This window comes from Camelina sativa, chromosome 13 (genome assembly GCF_030686135.1).
Source record: "Camelina sativa cultivar CO46 ecotype springtype chromosome 13, ASM3068613v1".
Lineage (NCBI taxonomy): Eukaryota > Viridiplantae > Streptophyta > Magnoliopsida > Brassicales > Brassicaceae > Camelina > Camelina sativa.
The window spans coordinates 2,261,887-2,283,907 of record NC_141892.1 but is presented as its reverse complement, the minus strand read 5'-3'; the positions used below and the strand labels follow the sequence as shown (position 1 = coordinate 2,283,907).

General features: G+C 37.4%; 4 protein-coding genes and 1 non-coding gene across 14 annotated transcripts; 2 read left to right on the top strand and 3 right to left on the bottom strand.

Annotated features, from left to right (window-relative positions):
- The first annotated feature begins 215 nt into the window (after positions 1 to 215).
- Positions 216 to 295, top strand: TRNAL-UAG (transfer RNA leucine (anticodon UAG)). The gene has a single exon. It is a non-coding gene; the product is annotated as a tRNA-Leu (tRNA).
- A 231-nt stretch (positions 296 to 526) lies between these two features.
- On the bottom strand, positions 527 to 9,801 carry LOC104734616 (uncharacterized). Of its 9 annotated transcripts, XR_015578181.1 has the most exons (31): positions 9,558 to 9,799; positions 8,886 to 8,952; positions 8,152 to 8,409; positions 7,899 to 8,059; positions 7,665 to 7,730; positions 7,125 to 7,242; positions 6,809 to 6,918; positions 6,598 to 6,693; positions 6,229 to 6,352; positions 5,887 to 5,954; positions 5,459 to 5,545; positions 5,232 to 5,384; positions 5,053 to 5,148; positions 4,878 to 4,937; positions 4,674 to 4,792; positions 4,486 to 4,573; positions 4,322 to 4,381; positions 3,967 to 4,071; positions 3,781 to 3,882; positions 3,642 to 3,694; positions 3,479 to 3,542; positions 3,249 to 3,383; positions 2,849 to 2,961; positions 2,672 to 2,765; positions 2,284 to 2,503; positions 2,053 to 2,183; positions 1,786 to 1,932; positions 1,564 to 1,692; positions 1,388 to 1,486; positions 1,218 to 1,256; positions 527 to 1,109 (listed from the first exon to the last, which is right to left on the bottom strand). XR_015578181.1 is itself a non-coding variant. In XM_019234695.2 (30 exons), exons 2-30 carry the CDS (start codon positions 8,890 to 8,892, stop codon positions 972 to 974), a joined length of 3,180 nt encoding a protein of 1,059 aa, XP_019090240.2. In that variant the 5' UTR covers positions 8,893 to 8,952; positions 9,558 to 9,801; the 3' UTR covers positions 527 to 971. The 9 variants fall into 9 exon arrangements, 5 of the variants coding, with proteins under 5 accessions (XP_019090240.2, XP_010452527.2, XP_010452528.2 ...); XR_015578183.1 differs by lacking the exon at positions 8,886 to 8,952; XM_019234695.2 differs by lacking the exon at positions 4,322 to 4,381 and having other exon boundaries at positions 9,558 to 9,801.
- A 98-nt stretch (positions 9,802 to 9,899) lies between these two features.
- On the top strand, positions 9,900 to 12,923 carry LOC104734614 (uncharacterized). Its single transcript, XM_087481651.1, has 2 exons — positions 9,900 to 10,144; positions 10,737 to 12,923. Exon 2 carries the CDS (start codon positions 10,780 to 10,782, stop codon positions 12,739 to 12,741), a length of 1,962 nt encoding a protein of 653 aa, XP_087337777.1. The 5' UTR covers positions 9,900 to 10,144; positions 10,737 to 10,779; the 3' UTR covers positions 12,742 to 12,923.
- Positions 12,924 to 13,038: 115 nt separating this feature from the next.
- LOC104734613 (transcription factor MYB33-like) lies at positions 13,039 to 15,937 on the bottom strand. Of its 2 annotated transcripts, none has more exons than XM_010454221.3 (5): positions 15,716 to 15,937; positions 15,314 to 15,382; positions 14,812 to 15,217; positions 13,731 to 14,715; positions 13,039 to 13,573 (listed from the first exon to the last, which is right to left on the bottom strand). In XM_010454221.3, exons 3-5 carry the CDS (start codon positions 15,157 to 15,159, stop codon positions 13,323 to 13,325), a joined length of 1,584 nt encoding a protein of 527 aa, XP_010452523.1. In that variant the 5' UTR covers positions 15,160 to 15,217; positions 15,314 to 15,382; positions 15,716 to 15,937; the 3' UTR covers positions 13,039 to 13,322. The 2 variants fall into 2 exon arrangements, with proteins under 2 accessions (XP_010452523.1, XP_010452524.1); XM_010454222.3 differs by having other exon boundaries at positions 15,649 to 15,841.
- Positions 15,938 to 17,115: 1,178 nt separating this feature from the next.
- Positions 17,116 to 18,989, bottom strand: LOC104734612 (glycerol-3-phosphate acyltransferase 7). Its single transcript, XM_010454220.2, has 2 exons — positions 18,338 to 18,989; positions 17,116 to 18,248 (listed from the first exon to the last, which is right to left on the bottom strand). Exons 1-2 carry the CDS (start codon positions 18,917 to 18,919, stop codon positions 17,328 to 17,330), a joined length of 1,503 nt encoding a protein of 500 aa, XP_010452522.1. The 5' UTR covers positions 18,920 to 18,989; the 3' UTR covers positions 17,116 to 17,327.
- Positions 18,990 to 22,021: the final 3,032 nt, after the last annotated feature.

The window sequence follows — 22,021 nt, the reverse complement described above, 5'->3', positions numbered from 1 at the left end:
ACAACATTGGAGAGATGATTTCACTTCCAAGCAGTTGTTTCAGCATCAGATCTTCTCCATGCTGTATTCCATGCCGTTGCAGAGATAAGAGCTTACCCTAGTGAAGAATTGATATGAAATGAATATAGGCATTATTAGTACGGTAGAAAAATTATTTTACGAATAATGCGAAGAATCATCATTATTAGTTTATATCCTTTAGTAAGGTACAACAAGACAGTTTGGCCGAGTGGTCTAAGGCGCCAGATTTAGGCTCTGGTCCGAAAGGGCGTGGGTTCAAATCCCACAGCTGTCAAATATTTTACTTTTTGTAAGTTAGGGGTCTAAACGTGAATTATATACACAATAGTGTTCTCATCGAAAGCCCTAATTTAATCCATAGAATCCTTTTTTTTTTTGGCAAACATTTAATCCATAGAATCCAAGTTAGGGAATATTCTTCTTTTCCACCTAATGGGAAGTTTACCTATGCCAATGGTACGTTTGTTTTTGAGAATGATACGAAAATCCAAGATCGCAAACATGGTTAAAAACAAAACAAATGTTGCATTTTCCTCCAGCTTTGCTTACCATCACAATCAAATACAAAGAATATGTGATCAGTTACGCCCCAACAATTGCCAAAAGTACAACCCTAGATTTTCAATGCTTTACATCAACTTTGTTATGGAGCTGACAAAGATTTTTGTTTGTTATGAGACAAAATAACTCATAACGTTGAAAATGAATAAGCCACTAGCGAGAAACCACCAAATAGTATAAGCTACGTAATTTTGTTTTCCTTCATTACCATTTCTTCTGAGAGAATCAAACTGTACAGTACCACAATCTATCGACTACTTTTTCCCCCATTTGCAAAACCTGAATTTTTTTTTTTTTTCAAGTAAGAGGGAACTTCTAGTTCACTGTGTCATGTGGGTCTTTCTGATGAGACCCTAATGTAGTAGAGACTGTGGCTCGTGGAAGCAATTCTATTTAACGCGGAACTCGTGTCTGAAAAGGGTCAAGTTCTGAGTGAACTTGTCTCTGTTCTTCGAATCTACCCCCCTTGATATGTCTGTCATAAGACTGTCAAAGCAGGTAGAGAGTCGCTGGTGTTGATCCACGGGCTGCACAATTTGAAAATAAGTCTCAATGCCTTAAAGGTATACTCAAAATGCAACACTCAGGGAAAAAATGGTAAACAACAAAAAAATATAAGAATTTTGGATCATCACCTGTGATGAGAGGATCTTAGCTTTCAGATCAGAGAAAATCTGGTGAAAGCAATTGGAATGAGTTAGATGAATAAACAACAAATCTCATTCTGAACAGAAAACTGCACAAGAGCGATAAAATATATATTACACATACCTGCTCAGAGCGATAAAATATACATTACACATACCTGCTCACTTATAAGAATCAAGCTTAACATTGGCCTGCTGAGACTCCACTGATTGCCACAATCCTCGAATAGAACTATTTCAAACAGTGTCTTCAATATCTGCAAGTAAGAGCAAATTTATTAAAAGGTATTGTGTTGCATCTACTAAAGAGAGATCGAGGAGTGTAATGAGTTACCTCGGGAAACAAACTCGGGCAGTCTGCAATGTGCTGTGCCAAACGAATAGAAGCGGGAGAAGTAGGTGCCTCACCCATTGTGATGTTATTGAAATAATATGAAGCAAGATTGTCGACAGCTATTGCACACTGAAACGATAATAGATATTGCTCCAAGGAATATATTTAGAAATTTAAAAATTTCTTGATAAATGGGTCTATCATTTTCTACACAATTCTCACCTGTGATGAAATACTTGTGTCCAAACCCTTGAGTCCAGATTCAAGGGAACCTACGAGATGCATAAAGGTGGCAGTATCTAGTTTCAATATGAAGGTAATGTGACTGGTACACAAAACCTCGACGAAACCAAAGTATGCCTTTGTAAGCTGAAGGATGAAAGCAAGAGAATAAAGATTTGAGATTTCATATCGACAAAGAAAGAATTCATAGTACACATCAGTTAATGAAAACTATTTAACAATTCAGAGATGCAGTGCCACACATACCTTGCGATATGCTAATATATCAGCCAAGGGTATTGCTAAGGTCATCTTCAACGCGATATCAAGTGCATCCGCAAGAGCCCGATCGCCATAGAGTTCAAACACACCAAAGTTGCAATAATTTCCAGAGAGCGCTGCCCATTAAATGATGATTAAGTACCATAACATAATAAGAAACTAAACAACGAATGATTAACTCTCATTGGTTCTATAATGTCAAAATTATGTTCTAACCTCTTGACAGAATTGTCAGTGAAACCCAGATCCCCTTGTATTTGTAGGCATATATATCCGCCACATTTGGAAGAGCTAAAATCCTTGAACCATAAGCCACAATCAATTTACTGACTTCCCGGAAAAGCAGGATGCCATTTGGAGAAGAAGAATCAAAGGTAAGGCGCTGGGTTTTGTTATGCACTAACTCAGCCATGAACTTCAACAATGGGGTCGTAACCTACATCAACAAGCCAAGAAGAGAAGATGAGATAAAGAAGGCACTAATGGGAGATCCCTCTCAAAAGAAGTGGCATATGTGTAGGGTCAGTGATCGATTAGAATCAGGTTATTACTAGGTCACTGATCTTTCATACAACCACATGGAGCAGAGTGCATAACTAAATACCTCTGGTGTGTCGAACCAATGTGAGATCCCTCTCAAAAGAAGTGGCATATGTGCAGGATAGAGCCAGTCAAACAAAAGACCATAACTCCTCCGGCTGAAGTCAAATGAGAAAACTTCAATAAATCATAAGATTGGAACACGTCTATAGATGTCAAAGTAACAAGATGAAGCCAAGACCTGCTAGTAGCCATAGCAATTCCTCTCAAATCCCTCATCAATCCGATCACAGCAAACTTCACAGCATCAGTGCGAAACATAGAATCTGGTGTTGATTCCAGGGTGCGGAAAACCTAGAATGATTAAATGAAAACGTGGTTTACTGGCTAAACCAACATTCTGTCGGAACTACAACATTAACTTTAGAATATGGAACTACACAAACAACACGACCACCATGTGAAATGCATATAAGATATTGTTGACAGGATATCAAACTATGCCTAGAACATTTAATAGGGTAACGTTTCTGCAATTTCATCTCTTCTATCGTGCAAAACATCCAAGCACATCATCAAAGAGAGAACAGTGAACATTACGCATTGCAAAGTTAAGATGCTGAAAGAAAATGAAGTATAACCTGCAGAAGAGGTTCCATAGAAGTCTTGAACTTTATTGAGCTATCCTCCATGAAAATCAACCAGCCAATAGTGTAGTAAAATGTTGTTCTGCTGCGAGAGCATCTATACTCTTCTAAGAATGGAAACTGCTCCCTCTGGAATTAGTAAATTCACATACTGAGATTATAGATTGTGATCAATTACAGTGTACAACGATGTCCACAATAGAGAATACTTGAAGAAGACTTACAGTGTGATTAGAAATAATAAAGGTCACGGTGTCCAGCTTCAAAAGAAGCTTCCCGGTCATGTATCTGCACGAGAACACAAAACAAAAACAAACAAAAATAAATACAAAAAAATGCATATGAACTAATATAAACATCGACTTGTTCAGGTTATAACAGTGTTACCCAGATGCCAACTCCAGAAACAAACTTAGCGTGTGACCAATGACTTCTTCACTCTAAAGATACAAAAGACAGATTGTTTGGAAAATAGGTGACTTTTATGTTTAGAGCAAGTTACAAAAAGAAAAGAACAGAAGCTTACCACTGTATAACATTTTAAGTTTGTAGCAATCTTGCCAACAATCACGTTCAACAGAACTAGATGATCATGCAGTCCAAGAAGTTCTTTCAATCTGGCATACAACTGCTGAGACAGAATGGGAGTATCAGAAACATACATAGATCAGATAAAAGTATACAAGAAAAAAGAAAACAACTTTGCATTTACTTTTGATGAATGCATGGCCTGATCACCAACGTAAGACTTTCGGAAATTCTGGAAGAAGGTTAGAATGGCACGATCAAGCCTTTGTTTACTTTTTTCACCATATCTCTGCAGAAACAATGTTATTTGATTAATTTACAGATGAGATTAAAGTAGTGAACTCATCTGGGAGAAAATACAACCTAACATGTGGGCCACAGGATTGTTGAAACTTCAAACGTTATCACAATATACTATGCAGTTCACACATAACATTGAACTCAAAACTATTACTGAAACCACTCTACGTTAATAAGTGGCTGTACAAGCTTATGCCCACATAGCTAAATATTTCAGCTGTATCATACAGATGTAATACCTACACAAATCGTACCATACATCAATTGGAAGAACAACCTTCTAACTTCAATCTTCATGGCTACATCCAATTATCACCCAATAGTGGAACTCATCGAAAGAGATTATCCACAAATACTTTCTGTTTGAATTTATTTAATTGCTTGCATCATACAGATGTAATACCTGTCTATGGAGTCCACTGTCCATAACATTTACTAGCCGCAAAACACGAGCGGAGAGTTCTGCATCAAGCACCTCTTGCGTCTCCACACTGCAAAATATGTTTAACTTCCATTTCAATGTTCATATATTGTTTTGTTCTTCAAAAAGACCTAAATGCAAAGAAACCCTAAAATATGATAGCAACTTACCTGCAACCGCTGCACTGCTTTATTTTAACAACAGCGGCAACAATATGAACAACCCATGACAGTTTTGCTTCAATAAATGCTAGTTCCGAATTGTCAGAAAACTGTAGTTGCCCTCTTTCCTGTTACAAAGTCACTCAGCTCAAGATTAACAAGACACATTAGAGAATCAACGGAAAAACAAACACATAGAACAGTTGGCTTTACCGTATATGATTGCAGAAGAGGTTCCATTGTGTTTATTATATATGTACCAGCTCTTTCATACTGCATGATAAGAATCTCAGATACAGTTCAATTGTATAAAGATACAAATAATCAAACGAAATATGTGAGCAAAACTAGGGTATACTGTATGACACACATGAAGGAAAAGACTAACCTGAAATCTGCAAAGGTAAGGAAAGCAATCAAGCTCATCCTGCAGGACTTCAACTTTATCCAAAGGATGATCGGTCTGATCATCGAGGACGCTAGCCTGGAATGGGGATTTCAAATAGAAATTAAAGATAAATTACAAATTACTACTGCAATTCCTCGAGAATATGTGGTGTTATATACCTGGACGGAGTTGAATCTGGAGATGATAAAACCCTCAGTAATTTTAGGTACAAATTCATCAAGTAGACTTGGTGAATCACCCTTTAAGTATGGGACAGATGCTACTAATCTAGACCACATTCCAAGGAGGTAGTACACGCTGCTGCTGGCCCACTGTGTGAAAAAAGAAAGTCAAGCATTTCGAAAACTAGATACCATCTCAGCTAACATTAACTTGCGAAAATAACCTGCCATGACTGGAGAGATTTAAGTGTAAACTCCGCCACCGACTGTATCCACTCACCATAACCGTCCATCTTCACAAGCTCTGAAAGCTGCAGATTAATTCATTTATGCTATTACATAATGTCTGAACTTATCAGCCATACAGACCATTAAACCTTGTCCAAATGATATCCACCCTAAAAAAATACCATGACGTACTGAAGTCTAAAGTACATATAGAATCACCTTTTTCTTTTTTTTTGACCTCAACATATAGCATCACTATTTACAAATAGTTAAGACTGTGTAACTGTCACATAAAGAAAATAGAAACAAGTGTGTATTTACTCAAGTATATGGCCTCATAACATAATTTTTGAAGCTACCGAACAATCAAAATTCTACAAAAAGTAAGGTGTAAACTAGAAAGGCATCTAATCGAGACATTTACCTGATAATTCAACCTGAAACGCCCAAGTAGACGGCAGAATACGTGGTAATTATCATGATCAGCAAGACCTGATCCACAAAAGCAATTGGTGTAGACAAACCCGGATCAGCGAGATATTTTAGTTTAAAGAAAGATCAATGAGGTGTTAAGTTTGCAATAAAACACATATTGTACGTAACATGTTAACAGACAGTCTGTTACAGACTGCATAAGTGAAAGGCTGGAATTTCAGCCATGAAGAGCTAAAACTGTAAATGAAAAAGTTGCATACAATGCAACACCGTAAAAGTAAATATTTATAGTTTCTATAGGAAAGTCCCGCAGTATAATACATCAACATACCATTTCCACTTTGAAGAATTTCTCTGGTTCCCGTCATCAAATGAGCTAAAAACTTAGAGCGTGTAGCATCACTTGTGAACAGAGACCGCCTCACAGAAGCCAATCGCACCAAGCACTCAAGTGCCTAGAAGTTAAAACAGAGGAACATTAATAAATAACAAAAAGTTAGTTACCTATAACTACCTATTGAGTCCAAAGTGTATATGAAATAAATCACATCCTCAAAGACATTACTGCAATTAAAACATCTCTTCTCACAATAAGGGTGAACAAAACTTAACATTAAAAATTTACATTCTTTGATGAAAAAGACGCCATTTTGTTTGTTCTCTTCGAGAACTTGGAAAAAATAAAAGTATATGGACATACCTCTTTCGAAAGTGGTGACTCCGTACTACCATAATAATCGAAAAATATCTGCAACGTGGAAGAATCCTCCAATACTGACCTCCAGGAAGTTGGAATCTAAAAATTATAAGTAATATTAGAAGTTATAACACCCTGTTAAAACGAGTACAGAAATACATAGGTGCTAAGCATTAAAAAAGAAGTTAAAGATAGAAAAATATCAATGTTCTACCTGGACTGTACCAAACTCCTCTGTGCTTTCATCAATTGAAGTTCCGACAAAGTCAAATGATACACACCTCAGTGCAAGAGAAAGCGCCAATTCTTGTAAACGACCAGCAGCTGGTTAAAAGAAAATCTCTGACTCGTTAATAAAGAAAATTTACACGTCTATGCCTAGACCAACAGATAGAAATCGACAAAGATAGCAAATACTTAACGATTACAAAACATTCCAAAAGCATGAATTTTTAAGCTGGAATGTACAATTTTTCATACTTGACATGAAGGAATGTAAGGGAAAGGCTGAGAAAGATGACTCATATTACCATCATTTTTCAGATAGCTTAATGACGTCAACGCTATCCGAAATATTTGAAATAAGGATTGATCCCTAAAGTTGCATGCAACCCTCCGGTGATGTGTAGAAGGCAATCCTGGGTTAGGCTAAGAATTAAGAAAAGAATAGATGCAGAAATGTCAATAAGCGTTTCAAATAAACAAAAAAAAAAAAGACGAAACCCGATAAATTGAAGCACAGTAGAAAAGTATAAAGCTAGAAATCAATACCCTCCACAAACAAAACAGCCATCTTATATCTTAAGTTCTTCTAATGAAAAAATAAGGGAATCGTGGAAACGGACAAGTATTTATATACAGCACAAACCTCTTGTTTGTATCGAGTAAAGACTCATACTCTAAATCAAAAAGAAACAAAGAGATGAGGCACCTCAAGGCTAATATAAGAAACCATGACTCTATAGCAATGAGCAATTCATGCAAAGAAACTCAAACTTAAAAGTGAGTCAATCCAGCCATTGTTAAGACATTTATATGACATGGAAAATCAACCACAATACATCACTAACCTGATTCATCTCCTGCACAAGTTGATCCAAAATTCTTAAACCAATAGCATAGTGATCCGAAGAACCCTATTCAAATAAACTTAAGTAAGCAACATAATAAACAAACCCTTGTAAAGAATATCTGAAATTTCCACAAAAGTATCATCTACATGGGTATCTGAGATAAAAAAATGTCCACAAAGCACGAGAAACCATGGAAAAAGAGTAACTATATTCCCCAAGAAGATGCCCCACCTGTTCCAAGAAGTTTGTACATTCCTTGACCACATCACGGAATCTATCATCATCTAACCATCCAAACTTTGTGAGCCGGCAAAGCAATTGAATGAGCGAAGCAATCACAAATGATTGCATCTTCGGTCCTCTTGTAGCCAAATAGTTCACAATATACGCCCCTAAAAAAATGGAAAACCAAGAACAAGTAAGATATTAACGGCCAGAAAGAGATATTTCTATTAGTTTTGTTAGGATGGTATAAGAAGTTTACTGATGTCAAGGCGAAGATTCAGCGGAAGGGTATGATCAGTCACTTGCTTCAACAAACTCGAGCTAGCGAGCATTAGGGAATAGGGTTTTGATGAATTGTCGAGAATGTATTGACATTGCGATATATAATCCGTATTCACAGAAAAGCATCTCAGACTATTTTCAGCGTGAGCCCTCTCAGCTGAATCCTGTGAGTTGTATAATCTCTCGCACATCGCCTCAAGTTGCGCCAAGCTCTCCATTGGTAACAAAGCAGAATCTGACCAAAAAGGTAGAAAACCATAGATACCACTACCGTCTTAAGAAGAATATTTCGACAAAATTTCAGTTTTATTACAAAGCATTCTGATCTTAGAACTGTTAAAGTGGCAACAAAAGAAGGGAACGAATCATTACAATAATATTTTCCCAGAAAGCCTTCACTATTTTTCAATCAAAATATCTAGAACTGGATTGAAACTTTAACATCACAATAAGTCAAACAAGTAGCAAGAGAAAAAAGCAAATGATAAATTTTTATAAACGGAACAATGAATGAAACACCAAGATCCAGACAGAGATGGAACAATGTTAACAATGACAAAAAAGTGATGCATCAGTTAACAACGGGCACCATAAGTAGCTACCTGTATATATCATTTAGATCTCATACAACAAAGAGCGCAAGATTTATAGAGTACACAAGTAGTAATAGAAAAATACGAAATAGCCTAATGGCAGAGATAAGTTCCTAACTCTGCATGATGGAAAAGGTATTGAAGCTGTGTATCACCTAACTCCAGCTCAGTACTCGGGTTGATTTCTGTTTAAAAGGTGGAAAATCAAACTTCAGTTGCCAAACCACCCATGTAAATACTCACACTAGCCATAAAAAAACTCCGGACTTACTTAAGGATGAAAAGCTACTACTCTACATGAGACACAAGCCACACATTATCAAATGCTACTAAAAGCTTGGTAAGCTAACTCCAGTAGAAAGGAACACGAAACCAAAAATACTTGGAAATTATTTAAGCGTAGACTTTGCAGTACCAATCCTCTCTACAGCTAAATCCTATCTGATTTTATGAAAGCGCTCGGAAAAAATGTGCTGATGAAACAATAAACTAAGTATGTGAACAATATCTTTGGTACACTGAACCATCGATTCACTACCGTGCTCACAAGAATCCACAGATTAAAAAAAAAAAAGAAACGGCAACAGTACGGAGAAATGTGAGCAAATAGAAAACCTAGATTTCGTATTTCAACAATCTCCTAATCATTTCGCGGAAACAAACAAGAAGAAGATTTATCATCGATCTTCACAACTTCACGAATCACAAGACTGAGAACAAATAAACCATCGAAGGAAAAAAAAAAAAAAAAAAAAAAAGCAACGATGTGAGAAACTAAGGTTTGGCTTACCAGAGATTGAGCTGGTAGCAACTCAGATTTGTTATCCGATGATTTTTTTTTTCCGGCAAGCTAAAAAATATCTCGATCAAGCCCCCAAGCGTCGATGGTTACAACGAAGAAGACGAAGAGACGTGCAGTCTGATCAGGCGATGACAGCGTTTTGACGCCGAAGAAAGAGCATTTGCCGATTATACAAAAAAAAAAAAAAAAAACTTCTTTTTTGGTTTAGATGCTCTCGCTCCCCTCAACCCCCTCTCTGGCTCTCGAGATGTTTCCATATGGGCCAAATCCGAAACTGGGCCTAGGCCCAATAAAAATCAGGCTTAAAAGGAAATAAGGGTTGGCTTTGTATGGAGAAGTATAAAATCAAAAAGCGTGTGTCAAAACAGGTTTAGTAAACTTCCCCCAGTTTTAAAGCTAAAACTTCTTGCGAGTCTTTCTTTCCCCTTCTCTTCCTCTTCTTCATTGAGCTGCCGCCGCCGTTTCCTCCTGAACTTATTGAACTCTCGTTTTCGTCGTTTCTTTACGACTTACGAGAACTTCGGAGGAGAAACTCACGGCAGACTAAATCTAAGCGACGGCTAGCTCAGTATCTGGTAAGAAACCTGCTTGTTGTTTTTTCTCTCTTTTGAGTAGGGTTCGATTCGAGTTTTTGAGATCGCTTTAAGAATATCTCGCTTTGTTTTTATTTGTGTTTTAAGAGGTAAACCCTAAAAAGACGAAATCTGAGGGCTTTTTTGATGTTTATTGTTTGTGTTAAGTAGGAATACTAAAACTAGGGTTTAGGAGCTATCTCATGAGTTATTATTGATTGTTTGTTGACTCGCTTCTGTTTCAACCTCCGTTGAGCAAGTTTCAGAGGATGTTGTAAATACGTATTTACTGCTTGTGGTTTTTATTTTATAAACTTTGTGAATAACCTGAGATCTTGCGGATTAATTGGATTTACAAAACTGTTCTCTTGGTGTTATTGCTTGACTCTGTTTTGCTTGGTGTTATACCTGGGATTGTAAAAGTGTTTTAAATTGGACCTTGAAACTACTTCTAAGTGGATCTTAAATAGTAAAAGTTTCTATCTTCATATATAAGTTTGTATCTTTTGTATATATGTCTGCTTCTGAATAAACTGTACTTGTGTATACTACTGACTAAGGAGTTTTGTGGCATTAATTTGATTCTTTGTGACAGGAACAAACATTGGTGGATTTGAAGCTTTGACGCATATTTCATCATGCAGAGTTGGGGAATTAACTCTGCTATTAAGCTACTTACATACTCCAGTGAGCTTGCGGATGGAAAAGCTCTCTATGTTTCTTCCAATTGTCATCCTGTGAAGGCTGTAAACCGTGAACCTGCTGGTCATGCCTTCCATTCTGCTGCTCTCAAATTGCGTGGTTGTGCTAAGGAAGCCACTGGCAAGAATGAAGATACGGATAAGAAAGTCCCAAAGGAGAAGGATAGTGAATATATTCCTTCCTATGACTCGCACAACAACAAAGGAAAGAAGAAATCGGGGAAGCAACAACATGATCACTATGCTTTGTTGGGTTTGGGAAATCTAAGATATCTTGCAACGGAGGATCAGATTAGAAAAAGCTATCGCGAAGCTGCGCTGAAGCATCACCCTGATAAACTTGCTACTCTACTTCTTGCTGAGGATACGGAAGAAGCAAAACAAGCCAAAAAGGATGAGATTGAATCTCACTTCAAGTTGATACAGGAAGCATATGAGATTTTGATGGACTCAACAAAAAGAAGAATATTTGACTCTACGGATGAGTTTGATGACGAAGTCCCATCTGATTGTGCTCCGAAAGACTTTTTCAAGGTTTTTGGTCCAGCTTTTAAGAGAAATGCAAGGTGGTCGACTAATCCGCGTGTACCAGATTTGGGAGATGAAAATACACCACTTAAAGAGGTTGATAGCTTCTACAGTTGGTGGTACTCTTTTAAGAGCTGGAGAGAGTTTCCTGAAGAAGAGGAGCATGATATTGAGCAAGCAGAATCCCGTGAGGAGAAGAGGTGGATGGAGAGAGAGAATACCAAAAAATCTCAGAAGGCTAGAAAGGAGGAACATGCTCGGATTAGGGTTCTTGTTGACAATGCATATAAAAAAGACATAAGAATATTGAAGAGAAAGGAGGAAGAGAAGGCAATGAAGCTTGAGAAGAAGGAAGCAAAAATTATGGCCAAGAGGAAGCTGGAAGAAGAGGCTGCTGCTTCTATTGAAGAAGAGAGAAGGCGAAAAGAAGAAGAAGCAAAACGTGCAGCAGAGGCTGCTCAGCTGCACAAGAGAACCAAGGAAAAAGAGAAGAAGCTTCTGCGCAAAGAACGAAGTCGGCTCAGAACTCTCTCAGCACCTGTTCTGTCCGAGCATCTGCTTGGTATCTCCGTTGAACATGTAGAAGATCTATGCATGTCACTTAACACCGAGCAGTTGCGAAAGCTGTGTGACAAGATGGAAAACAAGGAAGGACTGGCTCTGGCAAAGGTGATCAAGAATGGGGACTGCAGTGATGATGATGAAGCCGAGAGTAAAGAAGAAGAAGTTGTAGTAGCTGTTAAGCAGAATGGTCATATAGAAGCCAAAGTAGAAACCAATGGTCATGTAGAAGCCAAAGTAGATACGGCTACTCATCAGAAGAAAGAGAAACCATGGAGCAAGGAAGAGATTGACATGCTGAGGAAAGGAACAACTAAGTTCCCTAAAGGAACATCTCAGAGATGGGAAGTCATATCAGAGTACATTGGTACAGGAAGATCTGTGGAGGAAATTCTCAAGGCAACTAAAACTGTACTTCTCCAGAAACCTGATTCGGCTAAAGCATTCGATTCTTTTTTGGAGAATAGGAAACCCGCTGCTTCAATTGCCTCTCCTCTCTCTACACGAGAGGAACTTGGAGAACCTATTATAGCGACCAAACCTCATGAAGAAGACAACTCAACCAAAACAGAGACCACAGAACAGAACAGTAAGGGTGAAGAGAAGAACAATTCTAAACCAGCAGACCCAGAAGGTTGGTCTGATGTGCAAGAAAGAGCTCTGGTTCAGGCTTTGAAGACGTTCCCAAAGGAGACAAACCAAAGATGGGAGAGAGTAGCAACAGCTGTTCCAGGGAAAACGATGAACCAATGCAAGAAGAAGTTTGCGGAGCTTAAGGACATCATCAGAACCAAGAAACCCACAGCCTAACTTATCTGAGCCCCTCGAGCCGTACGCTCTGAGATTTTGTTTTGACGGAGAGGAGCGTAGACTCAATTTTTGTTACAATTCATATTTCATATACATCATCATCATCATGCTACTACTATTCTACATAAGAGTTTTTGACAACTGAATCTATCATTATTTATCTATTTCGTTCTAATTTTATTTACGCCCGTGTCTTGATCTAATTCTGTCACATTGTACGGTATCAATCTTGTTTTCCTTTTTCTGTTCCTCCCAAAGGAATTGACTTGAGAGAGTTGTTCACAAACCAAACCAAAGTAATCCAAAGAGAGACATTAAACGAAAGTATTCGGTTTTAACATTTTAATCAAATCAAACTGTATGTATATGATAGTCCTCTGCCAGTTCTACAAAATCAACCACTTCATCCTCCTGATGAATCGTGATATGGTTATTGGTACAGAAGCCAACAAAGTGTCGGCTTTGATCAAAGTGCTCCAAGAAAAAGATATTATTCTTGCACTGGCAGTTGCTAGTCCACCAGAATTGACAGATTTTGAGCGGCTCTCTAATCCAATCCACAACCGGATTTCCCCGGCTCGTTAGGGTAGCTCCGTCATTTGACAGACAGGAGGCATGTTGCTCCAAGAACAAGACCCAACTCCTGAGGATGCCCCAACACTCGTATGCATATACTCATTTCCTATGTCGTCGCCGAGGAGAACCGTGAGTGCGTCGCTCATGCTACCTGACTCTTTTGCAATCCCTAAACCATGGTCAAGCCAGCTCGATGCAAGCAAAACGTCAGGCCGTGTTATATCCAAGAGAGATTTCCGCTTTTTTTCTCTCTGCCCTGCATAATTTTACAAGTTTGGGTGAGTTCTCTATCCAGGCTCAATATCTCAGCTATAAGAAATTTTAAGTCCAGATACCAAATAGAACTCTCAGCGAGAAGATGAAATCTAATCAACAAACTACTTCAAGTGAGGGGAAGGAGAATAGTGACTGACTTGGTGGAATTCCATCTGCATTCTGTTGTGTTGAAATTTCGGAATGGACAAAACTCTTAAGGGAATTGTCAAACTCCTCGGATTTAGTTTGGGAGACAGTAACCTCGCCAAGATCAGCTGATGGAATAGTTGAAGCACAGCTCTTGTACAAATTGTTCTTTGTAGTACTATTTCTGATCTTGGCTTCCAGAAGCAACATATCGAGCAGACCAGTGTCACAATTTGAAAAACAATCTGACTCTTGTCTCCCCGTTGGTGGTGGTGGAGAGTGAATGTAAGAATCAAAGGGATCAAGGAGATCAGAGTGTGGTGGAGATGACGATTTCTTCCACTGGTCAAATGTTGTTTCTGAATATTGGAATGAAGGGAGCTCCAGCTTCACTGCCCCATATGAGGAGGGCTTGGAAGAAGGAACAATGCCACCCGTAGGGGTATGGCTATCTGGAATCACAACAGGTGAATGTTGTTGGTTTCCATAGAGAAGAGGATGATAAACATCACAAGGAACTGAGAAACTGCAAGTTTTGGAAATCTTTTGAGGAGATGATGTGTTCACGAATTGTTCAGGCGATGGGAATTCTTGCTTTATGGTACTGCTACACCCAGGATACAACAATTCAGATTCCCAAAACCGCCTCGAGCAGGGCATCATTGGTGCCATGAAGTTATCATATCGAGGTGAACTTGCAGCATTAGCCATATTTTTGTAAGCAGTCATATCTGATAGGTCAGAAGCACCAGGTACCATGTCTGTAGTAACAAAACCAAGATTGTCAAAGAAGACATCAGACTCACAACTCCCAAGCTGCAAGAAATCTGAATGTCTTCTATCTTCTCCCATAAATCTATTCTTGGCATACTCTTGACTCCAATCAAGTACCTCAAGGTGCATTTCAGGAGGATAAAGTGGTAAACCAGCTCGCTGTCGCCTCTTGATGCGAGTGTTCCAATAATTCTTTATCTCATTATCCGTTCGGCCAGGCAACTGTGAGGAAACAAAAAAAAAACGCTATGAACTTAGTCTCTCCGCACACATTAAAAACGAACCATATCCATAAGAAAAGAAGAAAAACAAACTAACATGAGCAGCCATACGCGCCCATCTATTTCCCATCTTAGCATGCAATTCAACAATGAGCTGTTCTTCATCTTGGCTAAAGGCTCCTTTCTTCAAGTTAGGCCTGAGATGATTAGCCCACCTCAAGCGGCAGCTTTTACCACAACGGAACAAACCAGTGTGTTTCTGGACAGCATTCCAGTTACCTTCACCATGCTTATTGACATAGTCAATAAGAATATCATCTTCAGCTGAACTCCATGGGCCTTTCTTCAAACCACTTCTTTCCCATCTACTTCTGCAGTCACTTCCATTATTATCATCAGTAGCTGGTGACTCATTATGGTCACTGTCAGTGCTTGTGTTACTCATCTTCGTTACTAAATTAAAAACCACTTCACAGCAATAATTTAGTCATTCAAACTCCCACCTAAAAACATTGTTTAACCAAAACAATTAAAATCAGCTTAAAATCGAAAAACTCATAATCATAAAAGAACTAAAAGAGTCGAAAAAGGAAACAAACCTCAAATAAAGAAAATAGAAAAACCAAATCCAAAACTGTCAGACGCTATAGAGCTAAAGCTGGATTTACCTGAAGACAAAACAGAATACAAAAGGATTATTAGTCTATAGCGAAGAAGACCAAAGGCGATGATGCTTAATCGAAATCGCAGCTAGAGAGATCAGGTGAAAGAGAATACTCGCAGATTACGGAATCCGAAAACACACACAAACACCTGATTTATAAATTAAAAACTAGCTAAAGATCTTAAAAGGACTAATCATAGATCCATGAAGAGCAAATTAGAGATAGAAACGGAAGAAGGATAATCTAATAGAAAAAAAAAAATAGATTACGCGGAGTGAAGAAGCTGAAGGCGATTCTATACGCGAAGAAGAGAGAAGAGAAGAGAATAAATTTTACCAGCAAAGGTTTTTTTTTTGATAGAGAGATCCACAAAGCTTAGCTTGAGCTGGTGAAGAACATATCGAGTTGGAAAGGAAGAAAATGGAAGGATGAAGAAGCAACGAAGCTCTCTCTCTCTCTCTCTCGTTTCATTCCCCCTTTACTCTCTTTTCTACTTTTTTTTTTTTTTTTTTTTACCTTAAATCTGAAAACGTTTTTTTTTTTTAATTTCATAACGATAAAAATGAAAACTATATCATATGTGAATATTTATTGTTATAATTTTTGTTATTAGGCCTTATTAGCATTGTAATTAGCATGGTAAGTGTCAGTACATTAAACTTATCTAAATCAAACCAGACTACAAACAATGTTTTTGGTTTAACTGAAGTACCTTTAAATAGTAAAAGAAAAAAAAAATGACATTGAATAATATATTGATTTGAAAGGGTTTGTATAAACTTGTAAGAAAGGAATAGAGAAAGACGTGGTACTCAACTTTGGTCACCTTTTCATGTTCACCTCTTATCTTATTTTCATGTTCTGTCGTATGTTTTTACTTTATACGTATGTATGAAATGTATGTATTCCCGTAATAAAAGGACGACACTGGGCAGCTTACGATAGCTTCACATTTAGATGATGCATGCCACTGCTGTAAGACATTCATAAACAGACTCAGCAAACTGGTCTTTTGCTAGATTTAGATTATTAACTTTTGTCTTCTGCCTGTTAATAACTTATCATTAAGACGGAATCTATCTACTGGTCGGTCAAGCTTTGCATTTTAACTTAATCAAAACAAAAGCAGCCACAATAGTTATAGTATGAACCTAATAGAAGCCCAAGAAGAAAGCCCATTATGATACTCTAACGGGAAGGCGGCAGCTAAAAGTCTTGCGGTCAAAGAGTTTGTCGTCGTAATCCAAACCATATAAAGCAATTAAACATTTATTAATTATTTTGATCATAAAATTATAATATCGTATTTGCAGCTCAAGTTTCCTTAATCAATTTCTAATCTACCCCCACCAAACTATACAAATCGTCTGCGCATGGGGCAACCATTGTTTTCTCACCAGTTTAACTATAATGATTAAAAAACAGTTCTATACATTTTTTAGAGATGTGATGTCTACACAACCAATTTAAATTACAAGTAGTTAGAAAACTTAATGTTTTTAAAACGCATATATCCACATTATTGACAACCTGAAATTTAGACCTGTGTGATCGACAGTCATTACCGTTTACATACATAAAGTTGATATATTGTCCAAATCCACATTGGTCAAGGGGTCCGACTATATATTCGATATTGGTTCAATTATTTGATTGGGTTATATCTCTTGGGCGACATGTAAAAACGTTTGTCATTTATTTTAATTTTAACTTTTCATAAAAAGATTATATATATATATATATATATATGTAGCTGCGATTATATTCGACAATAGATCAACGACGAAAATTACACAAACCCGTAGTCATATCCACTTTCAACAAAATAAATCTAAAGAATGAAAACTCAAAAAACATGTTTGTAATCAGTGATCACATAATTTAGAAAATCTACTAAATTAAAAAAAAAAAAAAAAAAAAAAAAAAAAAAAAAAAAAAAATCTGAAAATTAATGGAAAAAAGGCTTGATGGTGGTGACGACCTTCTTGACTTGGTCGAGAAATGACAAATACGACACGGTTCCGTCGTTTCCTGCGAGAACCCTGTACTTATCCTTCCTTGTGAAGTTAGTGCACTCAAACCCTAACGTAGCGGCCAAGATCCTCTGTACATAATTGGCAACGTCATAAGGGCTCTTCCCTGACGAACACGTTGCCTCAACTTCGAGCTGATTCAAGAACGTCACCTCATATACCGGTCTCGGGTTCATGAAAAAGAAGATCGGATCCAAACCCTTCCAGCCTCTAGCAGTAGTCGCATGAAAGAATCCAACTCTGTAGTTCATTGCCACGGGCACGATATCGTCCGTTAACTCTGCGAAAAGTGCACTAAATCTCAGCAAAAACGGCTCACGACAAGTGGTTCCCTCAGGATAAACCACTAAGTCCCCATTAGACAACTCTTTCTTGATCATCTCCGCGTCTACATCTCGAATTCGAGTTAAACGAAAGGTTGGGATCGGAGATAGGATCTCGGATAGCCGAGAAATTGAATAGGTTACGGCAGGAATGCTACGTCCAAGCACATAAGATAATACGACCGGGTCCATTAGGGTTCTATGAGTGCATACAAATAGTACGCCTGGGTTTCCGGTGGTTGCTGGTGCCGGAGGCTTTCCTTTAACGATAAATCGAATGTTGAATATACGTGAGACGTACGGTATGGCCCATAAAGGGAGCAAGAACCCAACGAAGATTCGAATCACAGCTAGTATTATTCCAAAGGGGATCCAAAGAAGGATAACAAGTGCGGTGGCTGGTGTCGGTAGCTTCACCAGACGTCCATCGTGGAAGATAACCGGTAGTGGTTGCACATGTAGCCGCTGGTTATGACCATTGTAGTTTGATGGAACCGGTGCATGAACTATCTCCTATCATATTCAAATTATAAGAATGATCGTCAACTTTTTCTTAAATTCTTTAAAACAAAAATATTAACGTGTTTCTTGTATATACTCACCTCACATAGCGATAGGAAAGTTGGAGAAGTTGAGATAACCGGTCGTCCGAGACCTAGTTGAGGTCTTCCAACAGCAAACAAGTTAGCAACACTGTTGGAAACAGATCGATCCACATCGGTCTCCTGAATCAAACCGGTGGCATAGCCGAAACGGTTCACGATAATCTCTGTACCAATGACCTCATCGGCTCTAAGATGGTCCTTAGCGAATCTCTCTACCATAACTCTTGGCATTCTTGTCACAACGATTCTCCTCTCGCAGGAACCAAAAGCTCTCCAAGCGTCCATGCTGACATCATCCATATAAAATTTGGGAAGAACGGCTCGAGCAACTGATTCAATCTCTGATTTGTGCAAACCGGCCGTTGCGACAAAAATTATTAACTTGAGGCTACCGTTTTTGTAACCCAAAACGTCGAGGAGTGCTATGATGGGCCAGAGAAGCAGTAGGATCGCGAAACGGATTAAACCTGAAGCTTCGAAAGCCACGAGCATGAAGTAAGCGAAGGGTTTTGGGTTTTTCAGTAGTGTTCCTTCTAGCTCCGACACAACCGAATGCGATGTTGTCGTCGATGACTCCATCACAACTTAATTTGTTTCTTTGCTTTTTTTGGGGGGTGTGGTTTCTTGAGTTTTTGATTTGTTTGAATATGAAAGATAGTGGATTATAAAGTTCGTTTATATAAGGTGTTGGTTGGAGTTATTTGTCTCTAATGCAATATAACATGGCAGTTTATCAGTTTCGCAACAACTTTTTCCCTTCTTCTTTTTTTTGTTATATATGAACGCATTAATTTGTTTGTCAATTTCATAATTAGCTTTAGTCAAATATATTTCACTATTTCTAGACGTAGGATATGAACACATAAGATAGATACTGAAACTTCATGTACGTGTTAACTGTTTCCCTTTTAATTGACTTCTTCTTTTTAGAAATACCTTTATAAAAAAATGGAAGGCTACACGTAACGTAAGATTTACAATCAACGAATCGAAACATTTTGATGGCTAAACTTTCACCAACTTGTTTTTCAGAATCACCAAAATTAGGTCACGTGTACACCTAAATACATCATATACAATAAGTAGCTGACCTTATTATGTATCTATGCGCGCGCAGTTACATTTAGAATGTATGTTCATATGTGTCTACACGTGTGACGTGTACGTGTGACGTGTACGTGTGTGGAGATTGTGTAAACAGATTTTTTTTTTTTTTTTTTGTTGCCATATCATTGATACGGAAGTTTAAATATATGATCGACAGGTTTAACATCTCCGTCACATCAATCATACAGTGATTTATTTGAATGATCGATCGGTCCTATTTTAACAGTTTTGACCGATTTCACGTCCCAGCAAATTATTATGTTTTACTTGCGTTGTTCAATTTGGTTTATCAAATATTTAAAAATAAAATGAATAATGTTTTCCCAATATGAACCTTATTTCCTTAGTTATAAAAGTTCCCATATTTCATTAGTCCTTTGACATTGACTTGGTACGAGTTTTATTTATCTTTCAATATTGATCTCTATCTTTTTTTTTTTTTTGTAGAATATAATTGTTATCTATCTTAATATCTTATTCATGTGTAACTATGTTAGCTGAAATTAGGTTGGAAATTAACAACTTGCATGAGAACTGAGAAACATATAAGAACAAATATGCGCGCTTATACAATTAATTATAGTCAAACGATACATATGCTTCATAAAGACATTCAGACACATACACAATTTATTCTTCTAATAATCGACGACTTGACCAGTTAGATCGGTCAACTAACCCATAGCCCATATATAATCCCATATATTTGAAATGTCAAAAAGCATTGAAATAATCGCCTTGTAAAAAATGGGTCGACTACACCAAATAATATTTCAACCATCCGTAACCCGTCACAAAAAGAATATTTGTAGTTTTTGTTTGTGACTTATGGAGCTGTTTTTTTTTTTTTAGGTAGTGAATTATAGCTACTAACGAAGTTCTAGAAGATACAAATATAAAATGTTTTCATGATTGAGTCCATAAGACAACACGTGGAGGACACTGGTTGGGCAATACGCTTAAGACCCACCATAACCTAAAGATTAACAAAAGGAGAATTTACGAGCGAGGCTAATGACACCGACAGGAAGACAGGGCTCGTAGGGTTCACATATACCATCATATATAATTGCAGAGTAAAAGGTTAAAGTTATAATTCGTATTAAAATTATGTCATTGGTTATATGATTGCAGGCGTGATCAAAGACAAACGTTGTAGCTACTTCGAAACACGTTGACGCCTCATTCATCCCAAATTGGGATTCCCAATCCACAATGCATCAACTCTTAGCTTTTCTGTCTCTTTTAACTACAAGGATGTGTCCAAAATCCAAATATATGTCGCAATGTACTGTTTCCCACAACTGATTTTTTAGAAACATATATTCCGTTTTTGAAAATCAATAATAGAATGTGGTTTTTAACAACGCTTTAAAGTTACGAAGAAAAAAAAAACTAATTAAGGTTTGGGAGCACTTAATTAGAACAGTAGCTAGCTAGGTTTAATATTATTGGCACTTGGGTCATAGTCGCCATCTTTTTGGTGTTTCATTTTCTTATATTGCGCATCCAATACAATAAGTGGCAAACAAAGAAAAGGCCATTTATAATTATAATAACCACAACAATTACATATCGATTATGAAACAAAAAAATATCAAATGAATCCTGCGGGTAGGTTAATATATAATATAATTGATCTATCAAGACAAGTGGACAACCTATATGTAGGGGGATGATTCATGGCCTCTATATCTAGTCCGAACAGTGATTTTCGAAATAAGTAATTCAAATATATATTTTTAACTTAACTGCTTCATTACTGACATGGCATCTAGATGCGAGCTTGTTAAACTTTGATTTCAAATAGAGTTTGATTCCAAGACAAATTAAAAATATATAGCCATATAGGCAATAAGCTCATTGATTGAACATTATAATGAAAAGGAGAAAGGAGCAACAACTTCTTGAAATCTTACTTCGAGCGGATCACATCAGAAACTCTATACATGTTCCGAGTATTGCGAATTATTATAGATTTTATAACATAGGAGTTTCAACTAGTCTTTTTTTTTTTTTTTTTTTTTTTTGATTTGATGGTAGTACCTCTCGCCCGGTTTAATTAGCGTAAGACAAACCTAAATTGGCTTCAACAAGTTCAATGTACAACAAATTAATGGGAGATTGACCTTTTCTAAGATACTGTACCTTTTGTTTGTATCATCATCATGCAAAATGGCTGCTTTTGCATCCCAACCAATACTTTATAATTTCCGTAAAGGCTAAAGACTAGTTAACAGTTGAGGAATATGGAGAAAAAATGACGAATTTAGCCAAGACATAATTATTATAATGACTTTTGAGGAAAATTTAAAAGGCGCTTTAGGCCATTAAATAACACTAGTGCTTGCCCAAAACAAGCATGAAAATGTAGGCCACGACGCAGACTCCAAGAAAATAAGTTAACCAAAGCGTAGCCACTCTGAAAGTTAGACGTACATATGTATGCAATCCGTATCCGGTTCAAGTATTCCAGGTACGGTACCTACATTATATATGTAAGAACATCCAAATTATACTGCGGCCGTGTCACTGGCCTGAATCATTAATAGAAACTATGCATTGAGTATAAAC